The 22609-nt window shown below is 39.8% G+C and overlaps 1 protein-coding gene across 1 annotated transcript in view; it reads left to right on the top strand.

Annotated features, from left to right (window-relative positions):
- Positions 1–17274: 17274 nt before the first annotated feature.
- LOC121313962 (endonuclease/exonuclease/phosphatase family domain-containing protein 1-like) overlaps positions 17275–22609 on the top strand; it is a 43935-nt gene continuing 38600 nt past the window's right edge. The window contains exon 1 of the mRNA XM_041246734.1: positions 17275–18543. Coding sequence (XP_041102668.1) covers positions 17690–18543 — 854 coding nt within the window. The 5' untranslated portion in view covers positions 17275–17689. The remainder of the gene's footprint in view (positions 18544–22609) is intronic.

Below are 22609 nucleotides of genomic sequence, written 5' to 3'. Positions count from 1 at the left end.
GGGGGGGGGGGGGGGTGGGGTGGTGTCTTAATTTAAAAGGCTATATTTAAAGATTTTGCAAATAGTTTTTTTTTTTGGTTGTTTTTGTAATCTTAGAATGTATCTTTAGTTGTAAATAAATAAGAACATTCGACATCGATCACCAATAGGATACAAAAATATGAAATACAGCGGGGCATATGATTCTATTAATTTTCCAAACGTTCCATTAATTTATTGCTAAAGGTGTTTATATGTTTTGTATACTTCAGCTCCTGAATGCAGCCTCAAGCACAATCACATTGTAGGCTCAGCAGCACATGGCTAAGTGATAGCAATATTAAGGCTTTCCCAGAAAAAAATAATTTTATAGAAACTTTGTTTCTTTTAATTCCTATTATCTGGGGCTCTAAGTTTAATGTACTTCCAAATCCTTTCAATCCTAGTCAAGCTCCACTGTGTTTAGGAGAAATGTTAATCAAATGTTTTCATTCACAGAACTGGATAAGTAGAAAAACATCATTCCACATTGCATGGTCCACACATAGCCACACGGTCACCAGCCATCTGGATTTCTAGGTATTGTTTCTACACTTAACTTACAGTATCCCATGGTTATTGTGAAAAGCATCCACGCTATTGTTGATTTCTCAGTCACTAAGCTATTGAATCATGTAATAATAAAAAAATTAAAAAAAAACATCACATCTACCCAAGAGCAGCAATAATGATCACAATGCGCATTTATGAATTAGATAACTTGGTTGGAGAGCATGACTAGTTAAAACACACTATCAAGACAGTTCAAATATTCTTTGTAATATAGACGTGGGAATTTTCACTTCTAAAAAATACAAATGTGCAAATAAACACTTTGAAAATATGGTAATAGCTGCTTTCAGATATCAAGCTGTAACAAAGAGATTTTAATTAAGAGATGTGGTTTATATTTTGATTTTACAGCTTGGTTTCAAGGTTTTTACTGGACATCATAAATGGGAACTACTTAAATTAATAAACACTGGATTCAAACTAAGGACCTATGGAACAGTAAAGAGTTCAACCTTCTGATCTGCCACATCAGCCTGTTTGAGTCCAATTAAACACCATTATCATAGGAAGAGTTCATGAACCCGATGCTGTTGCTTCTGCTGGACTCGGTAACCTGACAAACAGCTCTATCAGTGAGGAAGCTGTTTTACATTAGCTTTGCTTCCAACTAAGCTGTATTTTATTAGTACTTTGTCCCAGAAATTGCTAAAAAGGGAAAACTGTTATTTTTTTTTTAAATACAAAATGCACCTTTTTGATTGAATACACAGGACAGTACGTATACTTTATCATTTTGCTGAGCAATAAGGTACTGTGTATGGAGGGAAAAAAGAAAAAAAATCCATGCCTAATTATTATTATTATTATTATTATTATTATTATTATTATTATTATTATTATTATTATTATTATCGGTAGTAGTAATACAGTAGTAATAGTAGCAGCATTACTATTATGAAAGCCTATTGCCGGCTTTCAATGAAGTTCCAATTCAGATATAGACCTAATTGATACAGACCACTCACTTTCAGGCTGTGTCTTTACAAATTGTATTCTATGATTCTCTCAATGAAGTTCAATTACAAGTGGTGTCAAGTGAAATGACTGTATCCTTTTCACTGCCACATTGTTATTGTTCAGTACGTTAAAAGCATTTGATCTGATATGACATACAGTACCTCTTAGATTATATTACCACAAATGCTTCGTTTTTGATCACAAAGTTCCCTTTTTAGTTTCCTGCTGTGGCTGACACAGTATTAGCAAAGCTGGTTTATTTTGCCCTGTGTGCCAAGCACTTGACATCACATTTGTCTGTTTCCCAGGTCACACAAACTTATACTATTTGTCTGGATAGCAGGAAGTGCATGGTTTTTGTTTCATTCTAAGAAATCCTCTCTTCAGTGGATATTTGAACAAAGTTAAACCCTTATCATGAAACGTGTACAATGTAGTGAACGGCTCTACTGTGGGCCACTGTCGAGTCATATCAACAACCAATTGCTATCCTAGAATCCTCATTTTCTTACATTTTGTTTAGGTAATATTCGTTCCAAAGGAACACCTGCAAGGTTATAAAGTGTTCAACAGTTATGTCTCAGGCACGCCCAGACAGGTTTGTAAGAACAAGGACCGTGATTTGACAATTTGCAGCAATCTCCAGGTGTTGCATGACTTTTGGCACACCCTGTATATAACATCAGTTTTTACATTGGAAGCACAAACAACAGTATGAACTGAACACACTCCACAGCACCCTCATGACAATCGACAGCCTCATATAACACATGTACAGAGCACATCTGACAAACAGGGAAATACTGAAATTAAAGAGAAGTAAAGTTTAAAATGTACATAAACCAAAAATGAACTGCACTGCATTCAACTGAAGAAGGGCATAATATTGCGAAACGTCCTGAATTTTAATAACACGTTTATGTAAATTTTATTTAATTATTTTTATTTCTTTACAACTTTATGTACAAAGCAATTAAAAGATTTTTTTTGTAACTTGAATTAAACTACAAACATTATTTTTGACCTTCACATAAACAGCTCAAGCATTTTGAAAACCTAGCTACAGTAGCTTGCCTATATTAATTTAGTAAGAAGCCAAAGGAGTGACCTGTTCACATAGATTTTCAATAGAATTTTCAATATCTAATGTACTGATGCTAATATAGTTTGTAGTATACATTTTAAGCTGACGCTGGTGGTGATCCATGGAAACATAAACACAAAAGGGGTCATTTAATGAGCCACGGATCTAGAGATGCTAGTGCTAGCCGCCCTACATGTGGAGATCACACTTCATGGGAAATCTAGGCTACTGTATCCATGTATGCAATGCCATTGTTGTTAAGTTTCTAAATAGATCTAGACACACCAGAGATATATTATGATTTAATGTGCAGCATACACAGTACAAATAGCCATGTGTTTTGAATGGTGGTCAGTAGTGTTGCTAGGACAGTTACATTTTTATATATATATATATATATATATCCTATTCCCTTGATATATGTGTGTATAGATATATCATTAACAATTAAAAAGGAACATACCAACCTGTCCTCAACATGAATGTAGATTTTAAAGTAACAATAGCAGAAAAGGTCCTGTAACACTATATGTGATGTAAAAGTACACCATGCTGTAGTTACCATATTGAAGATCTGAGCCCAGTGGAACAATTTACCCCATTGTGTGTGTGCTGGGAGGAATTATGCTGAAAAATGCCTTACATTTGCTCATTTTCCATCAGCTGTTTATGATTACACAGGATAATCACAGCACAGTTGGTGCTGACATGCTTTGTCCCACACAGCTCAGAAAGCTAATTTGCAGTGGGTCCCTATGGTGCTGAACATTTTTCAGTGTGCAAAATGGTTTAAAGAGGATTGCAAAATCCTGAATAGGCTTATTTCCACTTGAATACGGATGCCAACGGAAGCCAGAAAGCAATACAGTTTGTGTTTTATTTTTCCACATCCACTGCCAGTTTCTCCCAATAATTGATTTCCAATATTAAACGACGATGGGGGGCAGTAACATAAGTTCATAGATTCCCTTCCCTTCCTTGGAATTATGCAGGACTTGTAGTTTCAGGGTTTCAATTATGACAATAAAAATTTGTGATGGGCACCAATTTTGATATGTTGATTTGATATTAATATCGTTTGGTAGCGATAACAATTTCCGTATCGCGATATCGTAGTATTACAAAATTCAAATTCGCTTGTAGAGACATCTTCCGATCTTCCGACCAGAAGGCTGGTGGGAAATGACTTGGTTTCCAAATGACTGGATTGAAAATGTACGCATGTCCAAGGAGTCATACAAAAAAAAAAAAATTCTCTTCCAACAAAATATTATACAACTGTACTTTGAGTAAATAAGAAAAAGTGTATTATATGTATGCACTATTTACCATATACACCCACAGTTAGTGCACATTAACAAATCAAACTGAACTAACAACCACACTTGACACTTGTTCCGAACAGCATTAACTGGTGTGGCTGTCGCTGCCCTTTGTAACCCAACTGTGTGTGTATACAAACCGTATTAATAACAACAAAAGGTGAACTCACAACCGCATTTAGCCTGTCTCTGAACGTTGCCAAGGTGTCGTGAGTCAGCATTATATGCAGAGCAGACGAAGATTCAATTACTTCTGGATTGGCTAGAAAATGAACAACCCCAAAGTCTGTTAAATGAAGTATAGAAATATTTTGGTTTTGAGGTGGCCGATGATGGAATAGTAAAACAACATAACAAAACCTTGTTTTTCTCCATGAAAATTATGAAGCAAAGCACCACTAAGATAAAGTTAAGTTATTGCTTTTCATAAGTAAATATCTGTTAATGTATACACAGCTTTGTATATGTTTGATATTGCAATTGTGTTATTATATTTTTCTGTGTTTTGGAAGATTTGATATTATCAATATCAATATCGAAATACGTGCACAATATTGATATACAATTTTTATATCATTGCCCACCACTAATAAAAATGTACAGCATGGGTGATTCTTTCCCCCTGACGATGCAAGTCCCTAAGACTGATAAAATGAGACTGAAACTTGGCCTGCCATTAAAAAAAAAAACAAGGTTGTGATCTGTATTTAGAGGGCTACAGTATGCCAATGGCATTCTCATGTTGCTGCTGTGTGGTTGCAAAGACTACTCAAAACCTCTATTGTTTCAAAATATTATTGCGGTCTCCAGTGCATAATACAGTCAGTTCAGCAATATGAAATGGGGAGAGGCTTCTACAGCAATTCAGGGGCAGCAATTCCATACCACATTTGCAGAAACAGTGAACCTAGAAGATTGATCAAGAGATTTATTTACTACATTCACTATGAAATTGGGGAAGCACTTGAGAGGATGTTTATCCGATACTGTACATAGACATGTTAACAGAATATAAGATAGGGGGATGGAAAGACCTCAGTTTAACCCATTGAAGTACTGTTGCTCTTACCGTTTTGGTGACTAAAGAGCCACCAACAGTGCTCTTCATGTAGTGGTAATGAGAAAGCCTGAACTTTCAGCGCCACTGGGAGAAGCCCAGCTGTCTCTAGCCTCCGGTGCTACGGCCGGAATACCCTGCACCCCTGCCAAGTACATGGCAGGAGAGCCGCTGGGAAGCCTACATCCAAGTACTCTAAATCTCGAGTTGGTGCCCCGCCTATGAGGAATGTGGGAACTTCCCGACCAACTGACTCCTCCCAAGAATGGAGGATGAAACACTGCCGAAGGGCCATTGGGATGCCTACCTCCGCCTTCTCAAGGTCTTGCGTTGGTGCCCTGCCTGCGGGGAAGAACAGCGGCTGGAGTGCCTCGCACTGAGGTTAGTATTGTCGTTGTCTCCACCACTGGAGGGAGACTACCTGCAGCTCCCGCCTCCACCACCAGAGGGAGACTACTTGCAGCTCCCTCCTCCACCACCAGAGGGAGACTACCTGCAGCTCCTGCCTCCAACACATGGAGACTACCTGCTACTCCTACCTCCACCACCAGTGGAGCTGTAGCTACCTCCCAACGGTCAACTCCTGCCATTGTCAGGGCTGCCGAGTCTGCATCGCCTAGGGCTGCCGCGCCTGCAACGCCTAGGGAGGCCTGCTCGCCGTCGCCTGGGGATGCCAGTTCGTCGTCGCTCGGGGAGGTCACTTCATCGTCACCCAGGGATGCTTGTTCGCCACAGAGAAGGGGGGAGAAGTGAGAAGACCACCACCACCCACAATAATTGCACTGCCTGAGTGTCCCGTGCTGAGGGCAGCACCACCGCAATCGTCCCGGGATGCCTGCTCGCCATCGCCCAGGGAGACCTGTTCGTCACAGCTGGGGGGTTGTTTGCTGCTGACCCCCAAGGATTTGCTGTGGCCTCTGGCAGAGTATGCCACACCACTGTCAGCATTGCCACTGACAGCATTGCCATTGGGAGCATTTCTGCTGCCACCATTGCCACTGGAGGAGGACCTCGCTCCGCTGTCAGCATTTCCACTGACAGCATTGCCGCTGTCAGCATTAGAGCTGCTAGCATTGCCAATGGCAGCATTTCCGCTGCCAGGATTGCCCCAGCTGGAGCAGCCACCCTTCGACAATACAATTGGCAACGACAATACTGACACCAGTGTAGAGCACTCTGGCCCCTGTTCCTCCCCTTCTCTTGGAAGGGGCAGTTGACCATGAAGTGCCCACACTCCCCTTGCTGCTGACAACATGGTCCCCCTGAACTCATCAATGCCTCTGCTCCTGACCCAGGAGTACACACAAGACTTTTGGGAGTTCGGGGGGGAGGTGGCCTTAAAGACCATGTGTGCTGCGCACAAGGAGGGAGATATGTGGTGGGATGCCCCGCCCCTGTGCGTAGTTTGAGTATTGTGTTTTATGTGGGGTGTACGTATTGGTGCACAGAGTGTGGGTTATGTAGCACAATTATTTAAAATGTATATTTTTATTTAGGCACAATCACTTCATGTGCAGAGTAAAGTGTGTATTTGTATGTGAGCATGGGGGGGGGGTGTTTGTGTGTGTGTGTGTGTGTGTGGAATAGTGGGTGACAGGGAGACAGTTAATCCTCTCTGCAAAAACATGTCGGAATGTGGCTGGAGCCGTGAATAGAAAAAATGATTAAATAATTAATGAAGGCTCCAGCCACAGGTGTATAAATAAGATAATCACAGGTGTATAAATAAGATAATCACAGGTGTATAAATAAGATAATCACAGGTGTATAAATAAGATAATCACAGGTGTTAGCGTAGTTAGTGTGTTACAAGTAATGTTGGTATTACAGGTATGTTTTTTTCGTGTTCATTTTCCTAAACCTCAGGTAAACCCAGCAGGGTGCAGAGGTTTTGCTTCAAATGTGGGGAAGATGCTCATACTATGCAGCACTGCTTTAACCCTTAACAGTCCATTTATTCAGCGCTTGTCAGGCACGTCAGGTCCAATTTATTTTCACACGCGCTGTTTATTTTACATGTGGTGTTTAAATTTTTTTTTTCAGAATAAAACAGGTTTAAAAGGCACAGAATAGCAAAAGGACACTCAGTACTGCATCTCCAGCCAAGCACCACCCCTTGTTCGCTGTATTTTTCACATACCTCTTTATAGATGCAGCTACCTCCTTTGTTTATGTCCATGTTATCTCTGTAGTGCATGGGGCTATCAGATACGCCCTTACTTTTTTTTGGCTTCTCTTGGCTCCGATCGGTCTCACTCGGCCATTGAAAGGTTTTCGCAGCTTTGTCCGGAGAAAATATTACTAGTGACCTGTGCTTTACGTCTTTTTGATGATGTCGGAAAATTGTAATCGGACTCCAAAGGGCTAATCCTGTTAATTCTCCATTAGTTCAGCAGAAACTGTGTAAAAGGCAGGACAGTAAATACTCTCAGCAAGGCAAAACTTCAGATTCCTCCCCAGCTTTAAACTTGTAAGATTCTCTTTTGAGGGAAAGATGGAGGTTCAGTATCAGGACAGTCACACCTTATTTTCAATGGGTTGTTTATCCAACCCCATCAAGCAAAAAGATCAGTTGACTTTGGCTGAACAGGTTCCAAATGTTATTGGAGAGTTGCGAAGGTTTCGCCTGGTTAGATAGAATTCAGTATAAGTGCCTGTAGCGGGGCGCCCGTCCCTGTGTGCATTTTATGTTTTATGTTGTATGTGGCACGTTATTGTTGGTGTATGTATTGGTGCACAGAGTGTGGGTTATGTAGCCCAGGTGATGTAAAATGTATATTTGTATTTAGGACTGGGAGCTGCCACCACCCAAGAGCATCACTACCTCTGCACAACACAGCATGGGCACAACCAACACTCAGAAGCACTTTTCACATACACAAAGTGGATCACTGGATTGTATTATTATTTACGTGCTATTTGTGTTTGGGACCATAAACCTGCTGTATCAACCCCCATATCATTGCTGGTAGAGTGGGTGGTTTTGTTATTAAAAAGCGGACATTTTGATTACTGCACTTGCTGTTTGAACATTCACTCCTTTCTCACACCACTCACATCTTGACACCTGGACAAACCACATTTCTAAGTATGATGACAGAAGACTGTAGAGAGCTCCAGAGAGATGATGTGCATCTATCATGACTTAATTGAGATGGAGAATAATTTAAGTGATATAGATCGAAATCAAGAGACCTCAGAAGTTTGTCTGCTGTTGAGGGAATGGCCTGGGCTTACTTTAATTGATTAGGTTCTTTATCGACAAGTAACAAATCATCAGGGTGAACAGTATAACCAGCTTGCAATTTCTAGCAGTTGTCGTGCTAGAGCACTTGAAGGAGTCCACGATAAGACTGGTCACATGGGGTATAAAAGAACATTGGATTTGGCACGTGTGAGATTTTACTAGCTGTAACTGTATTCTGATGTAGAAAATAAGTGCAAATCTTGTGAAAGGTGTTTGAAAAAAAGACCTAAGTTGAGACAGCAGCAAAACTTGTAAATATTAAAGCTTATGCTCCACTGGAATTGGTTTGTATAGACTTCTGCACACTGGAACCTGATTCTAAAGAATTAGGAACATCTTAGTCTTAACTGATCACTTCACAAAATATGCCTAGGCATTCCCAACCAGGGACCAGACTGCAATAACAGTGGCCAATGTTTTGTGGGAAAATGCAATCTGCCACTATGGATTTCCTAGAAGGATTCATAGTGATCATGGTGCCAATTTTGAGTCTGAACTGCTGGCAGAATTATGTCAAATTGCTGGAATGAAGTCAAGGATCACGCCATATCATCCCGTATGAAAACCAATGGAAAGGTTCAATAGAACCGTACTGGAGCTATTGGGCACCCTCAGTGACAAAAAGGAGAACTGGAGGAAATATGTGTGTCCAGTAGTACATGCATATAATTGCATCAAGACTGACACCACTGGAGAGTCACCATTCTCTTTCATGCTTGGCAGGCAACATTTCCTTCCAATCGATCTTTCCTTTGGAATCAGTCCGGCTGGACATAATCTCAAGACTTATTCCGGTATCTGAGGGATTTGAAAAACAGACTGAGGTATGCCTATGATCTTGCCACATAGACAGCTGAGAAGAGATAGTTAATGAATATGAGAATGTGGGATAAAAGAGTACTTTCGTCTCCTATATACATGGTCTACTGTATACATAGTAGTGAAGCAAATGAATGGTTAGGTATCTGTATTTGTGGTAAAGCCCAAAGATGATGATAGCCAAGAGCGTATCTTGCATAGAGATGTATTGCTTCCATATGGATCCTTTCCTGTGGTTCTTGAAAACCAGCAAATGCTATAGTGAGCAGTGCGTACACTTACCAGACATTTTAAATTACACTGCCTTGAAACAGAGGGATCAAATCAGTACAAGAAGTTCTTGAACTGTCAGGAGCCATTCAGTGTGAGTTGAACTCTGGTATTGATCAGACTGAAAATGAGCTTAATCCAGAAGAACCAGAGTTTCATGTGGGAATGGCCGATTCTGCAAAAAACAGTGTGCATGATAGCCTTATGCTTTCTGAAGCTATGGATGGAAGATTCGGCCAGGAAATTAGCCAGTCTGTTCAACAAATTCCCATCTCTGAAGGTTCTAGTGACTCTGGGATTGAACACAGGACTCAAAGCTCTGACAAGAATCCGAGACGTATCAAAAAAGATTTGCCAGTGACAATATCATGCAGGCCAAAACATGATTGTCGGCCTCCCGCTAAGTTAAATGACTATGAGGTTGGGTGGAGTACAAAATGTCATCAACAGTGTGACTGTACTCTCTGAAAACATTTACCTCGGTCAGCTTGTTGCAATGATGCAACAGCAGAGCCGAGTGACACAAAATCAAACAGAACTTTTGATACAGTTTTTTGAGTCAAGATAAACTTAACAGAAAGCTTGTCAACATGTCTCATCATTGAGGACAACAGATTTTAGTGTGGGAGAATGTAACCCACCCTTAGTTTTCCATCAGAAAACAAATATAGTTATTATAATGACTGTATGTGTCTATCACTTAAAAGAAAATATTAACTCCAGTATTGATTTAGTTATAATGTATTTTCCTCATCCTGAAAGTGCCTGAATTCTGTTTTATCTCTGTAATAGCAATTGCCTGCATAGGGATTAAGAGGCTTCTAGACCTGAAGGGGACAGGTCTGGATTCATGGAACCCAGGATTTTTTTATTTGTGAAATTATGGACTTTTAGGATGATGAGCACAACAACAAGCATACAGGCTCCATCATTGTTCATTTGTTTTTTGGTTTACTGAATATGATAATTGTTTTACATTCCAATGTTAATATTCAATACAAAATAAGTTCAAAAGAGACATGCAACTTAATTTGTCTGGTGTTTGTTTCTAAATGTTAGAATGTCAAAGCCAAATAAACATTTTCTTTAGAATCCTGTAGTTAAGTACAGTGTTTCCAGACCCTGACAAAATGTGTGCTCCTAAACTTTAGCTAATAGATTTAATGGCTGCACTTCATACAGAATACTATAATTGAAATCGATTGTAGGGTGTCAGCTTATCAACTCAACTCCTATTTTCTGTCTCCATTTGTGACCCCTTCCTTGTTTCTTTTTTCAGGCGGAAGAAAGATGTTATACGATTAAAAAGAAGAAAGCCAACATGAATTGTATCCTACAGCCTTTGTACTGTTTATTTGTACGTTACCAGGATACACTGGGTTCAAGTAAAAAATCTGACCAGCAGTCCAAATGAACTTGTTGACTTGCTGTCCAACAGTCACGGTCTTGAACTCTGGCTGATGTCTAGACTAAAGTTTAATGATTCCTACAAAGGCCTCTCTGGGACCAAGATTACAGTGTATCCAGGGAAAATGCCATGAGCCTTAAATTAAAAGTATACTTTGTTCTTAAAAATAGCATTTGTTTCTAAAAGATGAAAGCAGATCCAGTCAAGAAATAAGGTTTTTCTTATATATATTGTTAATTGCGAATGCAGGAAGAATCCCAACTGCGTTCACTTGTGATTAAGTGCTTTGTATGAGCCTCTGTGAGAAGAGCCTGCTTTTTCTCCCTGTGTGAGCACAAAAGGCCAATGCAGCGCTCCCTGTGCACACAAGCCACTAGGATTTGATCCAGGAAGCTGCCTATGGCATGACCCAACACAAATGAGTCTTAAATTCCATTTTACTCAGCTTAGTCATGAATGCCCTGTAGTCAAGAGACTGCCTGCATGATCTTGGTTAGCGGTTTGTAAATTACTTCTTTCATTTCTTTGAGTATTGACAACAAGTTCACTATATAGATAAAGAACAGGATAGAACGTTTGTTACTTAAATCTGCACTTTAGAATTACTATCGTAAAAATTAGGCTACTCTGAAGTATACTTTGTTCTTTTGCAAACAAAAACATATGAGCTGTAATACTATCTTATTTTAATTGCGAATGCAGGAAGAACTTGTGATTAAGTTTGTATGAGCCTCTGTGAGAAGAGCCTGCTTTTTCTCCTAATTATAATGCTCCCTGTGCACTTTTTTCAAATATTTGATCCAGGAAGCTGCCTATGGCATGAACCAACACAAATTTTTTTTTTGTTTTTTTTTTTATTGACAACAAGTTCACTATATAGATAAAGAACAGGATAGAACGTTTGTTACTTAAATCTGCACTTTAGAATTACTACTGTGGTGTTTCACAGGGTTGTAATCTGTAAACCTCATCAAAATGAAGAGAACCAGAAAGCAATATTGTAATGGAAGACACCATGACCACTATGTGGCTATGACTGGTATGACAGGGTGAGCCAGTGAGGCTGAAACATGAGTTGTACTGGCATTACAACCGGCATGGATATTTAGCTTTAAAAGCAGTCAGTAAAAGTATACTTGCAAACCCATTCTGACCGCTACGTAGTTCCCTTTTCATTCTCATAGTTAATTATTTTTGAATTGCTTCACTTCAGGTGACACCCTTACAACACAGTGGCAGTACAAGTTAGGGCCACATTCCTAGTCTTTGCTTGTATATGGTACAGCACATATAATAACATATATTCTCTGTGTGGGAAGGAGTTATTGAAATTACTCTTGTGGTCATGTCATTATAACTAATGTGCAACAAAAATAATAACAAGTGGAAATGTTATAAAATGATGGCCAAAAGTTTAGCGTCACCTAGAATTTTAGGATTGAGACATAATAATAATAAAAAAAATAATCAACATCATTTTTTACATCTTTTAATTAATATCACGTAATCAATGAAACTTGAGAATATCACAAAAGTCTACTGGAAGCCTGTGGCAAAGTGGTTTGCAGTGCGCAGGTGTGGAGGTAAAATTAGTTAATTCTATGGGGTGATGCAAAACCTTTGGCCATAGCTGTAGCTCAGGATGTGCACCATACTGACACATTGTTTAGTTACTCCTGAAGCAGTCCTTGATCCTTAGGCGGCTGAAATATATGTTTTTTAACCTTTAATTTTATATTTTAAAAATGTTGCTGTTTTTTTGTTTTGTTTTTTACAATCCTGTAGCCCAAGAGTTGCATAAAACAAGTATCTTTGTTTTTCAGTTGAAGCACTGTAGAAAGGACCTTTCAGGAAATAAAATCATCTGGAGCAAAAAATATGGAAGGTTTCCCATACCCCTATTAGCACTATATTTGGGCTACTCAAAGTCTTGTTGACGTGGAAACTGGGGTCTGTGAAAGTCCAAAGCAGTTGCAGGAGTAAACTGCAGTTGGTTTCGATTTTGCTTTTGTACCTGATTATCACAGAGTTTCTCATTTGTAGATAATCAGCCATAACCATTAACCAGGGCATGCAACGTGCTGAAAGATGGCAGGTACATGAAATAGATAATGAGCCATGTCATTGCCTGCTCCTCTATCACAGAAGGTAGCTACTTATCACTGACTGCTGTGATGAAGCTGTACAGGACCTTCACCAGCGATTCTGCAAGTGGTGGCTCTACAGTTATGTACTCAGAACAAATATATGTGTATCTTTTTGGTAAGCTGGTTGATCTAACATTACCCATAAATATGTGTACTCAAGTCAGCGCACTTATCCCGATCACAATTGCTGTACAATGCTGAATTGCCAGTAATTTACACTCAATATGGAAGCATTATGGCTTAATGATTTAGGAAAGCCATCAAGATGGAGTGCTGGAGTTCTGAGGTAAAGGTCTATCTTTAGTCCTGGCCCCTGGAGTCTTAGCCTTAATTTAAATTAGCCACGAAAGAAACACGTCTTTGTGATTATTTCTTAATTAACTTACTATAAGGCACCCTGGTGCTTGTAACTTATTTCATTTTGTAGAAAGCAGCCTGTCTGTGGAGCTAAAAGAGTGCCGAGAATAAACTGCTAATTTTCCATTCACCAGCTACAGTAGAAATCCAGTTTAATTAACAACGGGCTATTTCTGTGCATGCCTATCTCCCTGATTCTATTTAAAGAATCTTATATTAATTGGGCTATGGATTTTAAATCAACGTCAGGCTCCACTAAGGTGTTGCAAGGCAGTAAGGTGTCTGCCAGGTCATAAGTCAAGAGAATTAACTTATTTTCCTAGAATTCCATATTCTCCTAGAATTCCATATTCAAGTTTACTGGTGTTTGCCTATTTTATTATTTTGCTGCTATGGTATTTTAATTAGTACATCACAACTGACAAGGCATCTGAAACACACTTTGAAAAGCTAAATATTAATGATTTAGGTTAATCATAAATCATAAATATCCCCAGTCTATTGCACATTATCCAGTATATTGCACTTTACCCAGTATACTGCACGTCACCCAGTATACCACACTCCACTATCAGCCATGTCTGTTTTCATAAATAGTTTATACAGTTACTGTAAATTCACAAAATATACAACTTATGTCTGGCATTAGTAACTTAGTAACAGTATTTTGTTTTAACTCTGCTCAAGTGTAAAATAGGATTGTTGGAAACATGGAGTCTATAATGTATCTTTTAAAATATGAAATTCCTAAATATTTTACCAATGTATGTTTTGTGTGGACTTTCTATAATTATCTGTATATCCTTGGTCTGCTTAAACAACCATATGGCTTTTCTTTGCTAAATATGCCATGGAGGGAGGGGTAACATGGCAAACTCCAGTCCAAGTCTATTTTGCCTGACAAAATATAGATATGCCCTAGCACTTGAAAGAAGCAGATACAAAGCAACATCAATTCCAGTGTAGTGACTATCATTCCAAATGCCTTTGGAAGTATGCGTAAAATGCCAAAATGTCAAATCCACAGGACGTTCTGCAAACCTCACAAAAAGTAAGCTTACAACATCCCAAGTGATCTTTACTGTGGGGAAACTCAGAACAGGATTCCATTCACTCCCAAACCTGTACACCTATGCCCCAAAAGTATTGTTTCAGTAAAGGCACTAGCTGGAGACTACACATTTAGCATTTATATAACCCTGTAAATGAGAAGTCAGTACCTCAATTTGTGTCTGATGTAAGGCTATCTGCAAAGTGATTTGCAGCTGCAAAATGCCCATATTGTGGCCAAAATTTGCGTTTTGCATTCGCAAACTGTGTTTAGCAGACATAAAATGGTACTTTAGCAGCCACTAAAAATGCAGAGTATGTAAAGAATTGTTTTCTCCGGCCATTCTGTACCTGTTATCAAATTAGAACTTTGCCATCATTAATCAATTTGAAAGATATTGATATGTATTCAAATGAAGAAAAGAGAATGGAATTGGGTGCAGAACTGGAATACTAACCTAGCGCAAACATTATAATGAGATGTAACAATTTTGCCTTGCACTTGGGCAATTGCTGACCCTCCAAAAATGTACATGGTGCAAACCATTGTAGAGGCGAGTAATTAAGAGCTGTATAACACCACAAACTTACAGAGACCTGTCATTGGCCTCAGGAGGGTTGCTGTGGTACACTTCCTCATGCGCGAGGACAGGCAGGAAAACATTTGAAAGAGAAGGGCGAGATGGAGAAGACTCTGCATAGTCAAACGCAAGGAAACTTTTTTTGGTATGCAGGAGGATGCACTGGTATGGCATTATCGTTTCACTCTGCAGGTCATCCTAGACATAATAGCTGAATTTCACCTTTTCATCACCTGGTTGACTGTCCTCCTGGTAACACCAACAGCATTGACTTTCTCCACTATAGAGGGCCATGTGGCCTCTTTGGTAGCATAACTGATATTGGCTGGGGCTTTTCAAATAATTTCATGCTGATTAACCTCAGCCGTAAGGACTCACAGAAAACAGAAAACTTATTTTCTTTTCCGTGCGCCAAGAGGACTTTGCTGCCCTTCTGCTGACATTTTTTTTTGCTTGGTTTGAATTTTGTGCTCCACAAATCATACAGTACGTACTGCTCTCTGTACTCCTAACTCACCTCACCTCTGGGCTGTAAGTGTAAATATACACTATACCGCTAAATAGCCCGATATACAGGCGGCACTCATTGCGACCCTTATAATTGCAGCTCACTATTTGTGTGTGTTGAGTAATTTGCACTGCTCTTAAGCATACGCAGGCTGCAGTGCAAAATAGATTGCCTGGTCGCTAGGCAATCTGAATTTTGCAGCCACAATTGTTTGCACTACGCCTAACCTTACATTACTCGTAGGGCAGGATTTTCAAAAGTTTGTAAATGATAGCTCCAATGTTAATCAAGAAATCAGTATGTGGCATTGATTTTGGCATTTTCAAGCAGTTGTTATGCTTATTTCGTTATTAAATAATAGTCTAAATGTGATTTCCGAAATTATGTTGATTTACTGAATAATGTTATTATCTTAACAAGCAGTGCTGCTTGTGTTCATTTCTTTTGTTTGTGTGGGAATTTAAAAGCAAATCTGTGTTAACTGTCATAATTTATCAAGAGTGAATTTGCAAGTGGAAAAGAAGGGTTTTAATTAACGAAAAAGTATATAACTCACCTTGAAACAGTATTTAAGCCTTTCCGTACTTCTGTTTATGAATGAGTTTTATTCACTTGTTTTAACCATATGTAACCTTAATGATAAAACCTAAAATGATAAACCACTATGGTTCACAATGACAAGTGTAAGCCTTTCTTAATAGTCTCATTTAACACAGATATTCATTCTATCTTCCTTATGAAAGCAAGTTCTACATCATACTCAATAATATTGAGGGATTTACATTATTCTTAAGTTTAAAACATATTGCTGTACACATTTGTTTGCATGCGTTGCACCCAGTTCATGGAATGCCTTACTCGATGTTGTTAAATCTGCAAGCCCCTAACAGAGATGTAACCCTTAATGGTTTGAGCACATAATTATGTACATTTTTTTTACTGCTATCTTTTTTCCTTCACTGATCCCTACGATGTAACTCGTCTATTGCACACTTTGCTGATGCCTGTCTGTACACAAAGGCGTTATGTTCCTTGGCTCTCAGAAGTTGGCTCCGAGGCCCCTTTCAGAGGACCCAGCACAAACTGAGTTTTTGCTTAGGAATATAACACTGTAGGGAGACAACTTTTAACTTTTCTTATTTTTCATTTTCAAAATGTTGCACTGTGTAAAATACAAATAACAGTATCCCAATAGGGTTCTTGTTCAGAAAAACTAGAACAATATTGAAAATATTGAACAACTATTTTGTTGTTCTCCTTTTTCTGCGTATTTCCAACGGTTACCAGTAGGTGTAAATGTAAAGTACGTGCTCCATATAGTTTTAGGTGTACAATTTTACTAGTTTATATACTAGTTTTAGGTCTATTAGCAAATATATAAGCCCATGTTAAAAAATATTAGCTCTGAAGGCATTTCCCAGAAAATATTAAAGTATAACCAAAATATCATGATAAATAATCGACTGAAGTAATGGAAATCACAATATATTTTAGGTATAGCATTGCCTTATATATGAAAATGGAAAAAGCTAGACCGCTATCATTAACCCATTCAGTACAGTGCATTGTTGCATTTGTACCGTAAGTAATTTAACTGCACAATCTGCATTAAAACTAGAAACGGATTTGTAAACTTTCAATCTAAACAAGGAGATTAACTGTGGCAGTTTCAATAGATTTTCCTGGAAAGGTTTCAGTAGCTTTAATGCACCTTGACACTGTTTCAGATATGCTCCTCCCGGAGGGGCGGAGATACCCCATGGTAGATCCAGCACTGGTTTCAGAATAAAGTGACTTGATTAGTCAGCTCTGGCTACAGGCACCTCCCATCTTAGTTTGGCGAGAGAATGTATGACGTTGATGCTAACGCTGTGTGGTGATTTGACTGAGTGAAAAGGTGGAGGCAGACTGCTTGTGCAAATACTCGTCTGAATGCAGCTGGAACTCAAGTAAGGCAGATTATAGAAACAAAAATCATTATAAAAGATAAATCGTCAAGCGATTTGACTTCGAGAGATAACTGTTAAAAGAGGAACGGACAGCGCAATTATTTTTGCTGCACATCCTTACAGACACAGCTGCCAAACTATCAGCAAGCTGTCGGAAGATTAACAACACAGAAGCTAAATGTAAAAAGGATTGCAATTATTAGTGGTAATAGGCTATTGTATGTATATATTTATTTATGACAGACAGACCTGTCATTGTATGCGGATCATGTAACTGGGTAGGTCAGTTAAAAAGACAGTTCTTGCACTGGTGGAAATACAGTCCACGCACAGGTGAATCAAATGGGAGGGAATTTGGGTTGTCACCGCTCAATCCCGAAAGATCCAGCGGATTTTTGTCACAGCAAGCGCAAATTCAGCGCAGCGTGCAACTTTAGCAACATTTTGGTGAACCAGGAGAGGCTGAACATCAACACAGCCACTGAAGAGGAGCTGATGACACTGCCTGGGGTGAACCGCATGGTCGCTCAGAACATAGTGCAGTACCGCGAGTGTATAGGGGGCTTCAAGAAAGTGGAGGACTTGGCTTTGGTGAGCGGGGTCGGTGCTGCCAAACTGGAGCAGATCAAGATAGAGATATGTGTGAGCAACAGGACGGGCTCCACGCAGCAGTCACCGAGCTCCCTGCGCAAAGACCAGAACCAAGAGCACCTGGCTTACACCAGGATCAACATCAACACAGCCACGCCGGCTCAACTGATGAGCATCCGTGGCATCACCGAAAAGATCGCCAAGAATATCGTAGACTACCGCCAGGAACACGGAACTTTCAAAAGCATAGAAGACCTGGTTAAAGTCGCCTACATCAACTCCTCCTTTCTGGATAAAATCAGGTTTCAAATCTTTGCAGAGCGTTCCCGACCGCCGTCAACACACACCAATGGTGGGGTAACTTTTACCTCCAAGTCGCATCCTAGCCCGACTTCTCTCAGCCTTCAGAGTGAGGATCTGGACTTTCCACCGGGTGGACCAACACAGATAATCTCGGTCCGGCAGAATGTAGAAGCGTTCTCTGGTCTACGTGACGGTAAACCGGCCCTGAGGTTAGCAACCTGGAACCTGCAACACTGCTCGTCTGAAAAGGCAAACAACCCCGGAGTGCGGGAGGTGGTGTGCATGACGCTTCTCGAGAATGGGTAAGCCCGATTTTGCTATGACGTTTTACAGTACTACTGGAGATAGAGTAGCGTTTTTTATAATTGCTGTAAATTAGATTACACGCACATACAGTAAACTAATCAGAATTTCTCTGTGCAGCACAACACTGTCGATACAGCAATAACAAATTGGCAACCGATGTGAGAACAAAATCCTGTTAAAACAGGACACTTAGGTGTTAGACAAAAAAAAAAGAAAAAGAAGACACACCTGCAGTCATTATCAAAACATTATATTTCAATTTAAGGTCTCTCACATAATTAATAAATTGGAATCCATGTCACCCAGTTTTCAAATATTAAAGCTGCATCTCCCTGTTACTAGTCCGTTTCAGCCAGGATGGACAGAACATGATATGACAGACTTTGACAAAGGGCTGGTAGCAGTAACTGATGGCAAATGTTTCATGAGGAAGGTACTTAAAATTGCAAGACATTTACATTCACATAGGCATGAATCTGTTAAGTAACCCAGAAGTCTTCAGCTACACCCCCCCTGGTTTGTGGTTCTTGGCCTTGGACATTTGCTGCCTTTTTACCCAAGTCAGACATTGAGTTTACTAAACATCTTGGTATCTGTCTTCGTAGTAGATAAACATTTTAATAAGCAAGACGTTCCACAAGAGCAGTCACACTGTTGATCATTTTAATGAAAAGACTTGGTGCTGTCTCCAACTTCCCTGAAAAAAGCAGCGTGGCAGTAACATACATCACAGTGAGCTGTCATGCTGATTTGTATATTATCATCATCTGAAAGGTATGATGTATAAATCAATTGGGAGTTGTATTGTAGCTGTAGGGTTACTATCCATTGAATTTGACTTATGAGATTCTGGGAAGCATTTGTTCATAAAGAAATGCTGAATAGTACAGAGGGAGTAAAGCATTTCCCCAGCACTTCTAGTACAGCTGTTTCCTAAAGGATCCCAACGACTCGGCAGCAACAGTGTGGCTTGTCAACCCATTCCATACCCTAGGCACCATCGCTCTAGATAAGGTGTTGGGCCATTGTCGACATTATGGGAGTGAAATGCACTTTGGGGGAGTACAATGCAACATTACTGTGAAGTCATGAGTACTTTCAGTAAATAGTGTACATACTTTAATGGTAACTTATGAGGGGGTGTGCATTAACTACAGTTTTACATTTTAACTCTAATGTTGCTTTGAAGTACAAATGCAACAATGTATTTTTCACAGCCATTTAGTCCTGCATTAATAATATTATAGTCCGAGAAGTTGCCGCTCTTGATGTAGTTACTGCATTCAGAGTCTCCTCCCACTTGTGTAGGTAAAAATTTGTTATTTTATAGAGATTTCATATATGCCACGCCGCCAAGCAATGAGTAACATTTATACAGTAAGGCATTTATAAATATCAGAGGTGCCATGGCACATTTGTACAAAAAGTAATTTTATGTGGTACTGCACTCGTTTCACACTGAGATGTCTTTATGTAATGCAGATCCTTGTGATGCTTGAGTATTACATTTTAAATCTCTTTTGCTCTGCATAATGAAGATGGGGTCTTTTAGTGTTCTCTTGTAGATTTGGAAGACACTGGAAACCTCTTGATTCATAAAAACTATTTCAGGCAGGACACTATTAAGTTGACTTAAACTTATTGGTCAGTGGTGACTGCTAAGGTTTACATGTTATGTGGTTATTTTATATTGCGTTGAAAACCTGAATTGCAGATGCTTTTGCTTTTCTTTGTTTCTCAGTTGTTGCTAAAGACACAAACAAAACTTTCCCCTCTTTTTTTTTTTAACAATGTCATCTTTTATGTATGCTGCACTGCATGTATGGAGGGATCCATAGAGGGTATTAGCCTAGTTTAGAGAACTTTTAATGAGACTACAAATGCTAGTGGAATAGCATTGTGGGGCAAGTGTGAGCATTGACCTTACAACTGCACATTAAAACCAGTTACTTTTTTTAAATAGTTTAAAAACAACATTTTGTGATTTTTTTTTTTTTTTTTGGTTATGGAAGTCGTACAGTTATCAAAATTAACCATTTGTAAGCTATGGTCTTATCAATTATGGAGTCTTTTTGCTTTAATATGAGCCCTATGTATCTTCAGTGTTGTTGGTATAGTCTACTACTTGCAGTTAATAATGACTACTCATTCAACATAGCCAATAAAAGTAACATTTATACATTAAGGCATTCTATCAGAGGTGCCATGGCACACACAAAAAGTAATTTTATGTGGTGCAGCATTACAGAAACAAGTAAGGAGTCACATTTATCAAAGCAATGTGCCATTATTTTATCCAGCTGACAACCTGGTTAAACTCCCTGAAAGAGAAGATGGCCACCAAAATTGTTATGGGATATACCCCTGCCAATTGGTAGGTGTCACTGAGCTCTTTATATCAAAGCTGCCCATAGACCCCCTCCCATTGGTGACCCCCTCGGTCCCGCCTACCGAGGGTACATAACCGTCATGCAGATGAGCCTCACTCTCTTTTCGCAACGAAACCGTGATGACGACCGACGCAACCTTGCGGTTGGTGGCCATCTTCTCTTTCAGGGAACCAGGTTTACGGTAGGTAAACTAACGTTCCCTTTGAATTCGAAGATGGCCACCAAAACATCGTTCTGGGAAAACCGAGTACCAGAGCCGTCGCGAGGGAGAGAAGAACGGCAGCATACAAGGGACACATTAGCCCTGCCTGACCAAGGTCAGCTGTGCTAGCGTGCAACCTCAAGGATCCTAGTGCCCATAGAGGGCAATGAGGAATTTATCACATTCAGGCGATAGAACCTGGAAAAAGTATGCGGAGTAGCCCAGCTGGCCACATCACAGATCTCAGCCATGGAGGCACCTCTGAAGAGGGCCCGTGATGTAGCCACGCCTCTCGTGGAATGTGCGGCTACCCGCCCAGGTGGGGGCAAGCCAGCACCATCATATGCCGCCGAGACTGCAATCCAATGCGACAGTCGCTGCTTCTAAAGGGGCTGTCCCAGGGTCCATGTCCCGTGGCAAACAAAGAGCTGATCAGACTGACGCAGCGCTCTCGTCCTCTCCACATAACATCTCAATGGCCGAACCAGGCAGAGAAAGTTCAACTTCCTATCCTCCTCAGAAGCAAACAGTGGAGAGTGAAAATTCAGGGAGACAAGCCCTCCTAGGAGGGCGCAATCGCCTCGGAGAAACTGGGGGGCCAGGAAATGTGCACCCAGGGACGCTGAGTCAACGGGTGCATGGCAAGCAGAAATAGCTGCTAGATATACCTTCAGTGTAGAAGGTGATCTACCAGCCTCAAACAGGTCTTGCAGAAACTGCAAGACGATAGGCATGGGACAAGAGATTGGATCATGACCGTACAGCACCAATCTTGGAAATATTTCCACTTATAGGCGTACAGTGACCTAGTGGAATACACCCTAGCATTCTGCTGACCAGCAGTCCCTTTCAGGGACGAGACCCATAACTGCCCGGCTCTGGGTGCCAAAGCGCAGTATCATATCACCAGATCACCTTCACACTGTATTTATCAACCACCAAATTTAGCATGCTGTGTATGGATCTGCTTTCACATTCGTGTAGGGTTGCCTTCCACATGAACACTTTTCTTCTGAGGCCTTGGTTACCATATATTTGTTTATATTATTATACTATGATATATTTTGACAAAATGGGGTTAAAAATAAATAAAATAAGTTATGAGTGGTGTTGTGTTGTATTTAAAATCCTGTGTATAATACAAAATTTCATCTGCTGCTGATTTTGATGGCTTTGAATTGTTTATTCATTTTGGTACCATATGACTGGACCAGTGATAAAAAGATTGGGAATCTTAGCAAATTGTGATGGAAAACTATAAAGGAACCAAGTCAGGTGTTTAGTATTCCAATGCTGTACAGTGCTTTCTCCTATTTGTTTTATACTTGCCATTCTGTTTTAAAAACCTGCAGCCTGTGCCAGCTAAGCAGTGTGAGTTTTTGTTGGGATAGCGCTGGTGACTTAAACAAATATTGCTACAATAACTGGGTGGAAGGCATAATACAGTATAAATTGTTGTTGAATCTCAGT

Source organism: Polyodon spathula, chromosome 4, assembly GCF_017654505.1.
Source record: "Polyodon spathula isolate WHYD16114869_AA chromosome 4, ASM1765450v1, whole genome shotgun sequence".
NCBI lineage: Eukaryota > Metazoa > Chordata > Actinopteri > Acipenseriformes > Polyodontidae > Polyodon > Polyodon spathula.
Note: the sequence above shows the minus strand (reverse complement) of the source record. Positions and strands in the feature narration are given on the sequence as shown.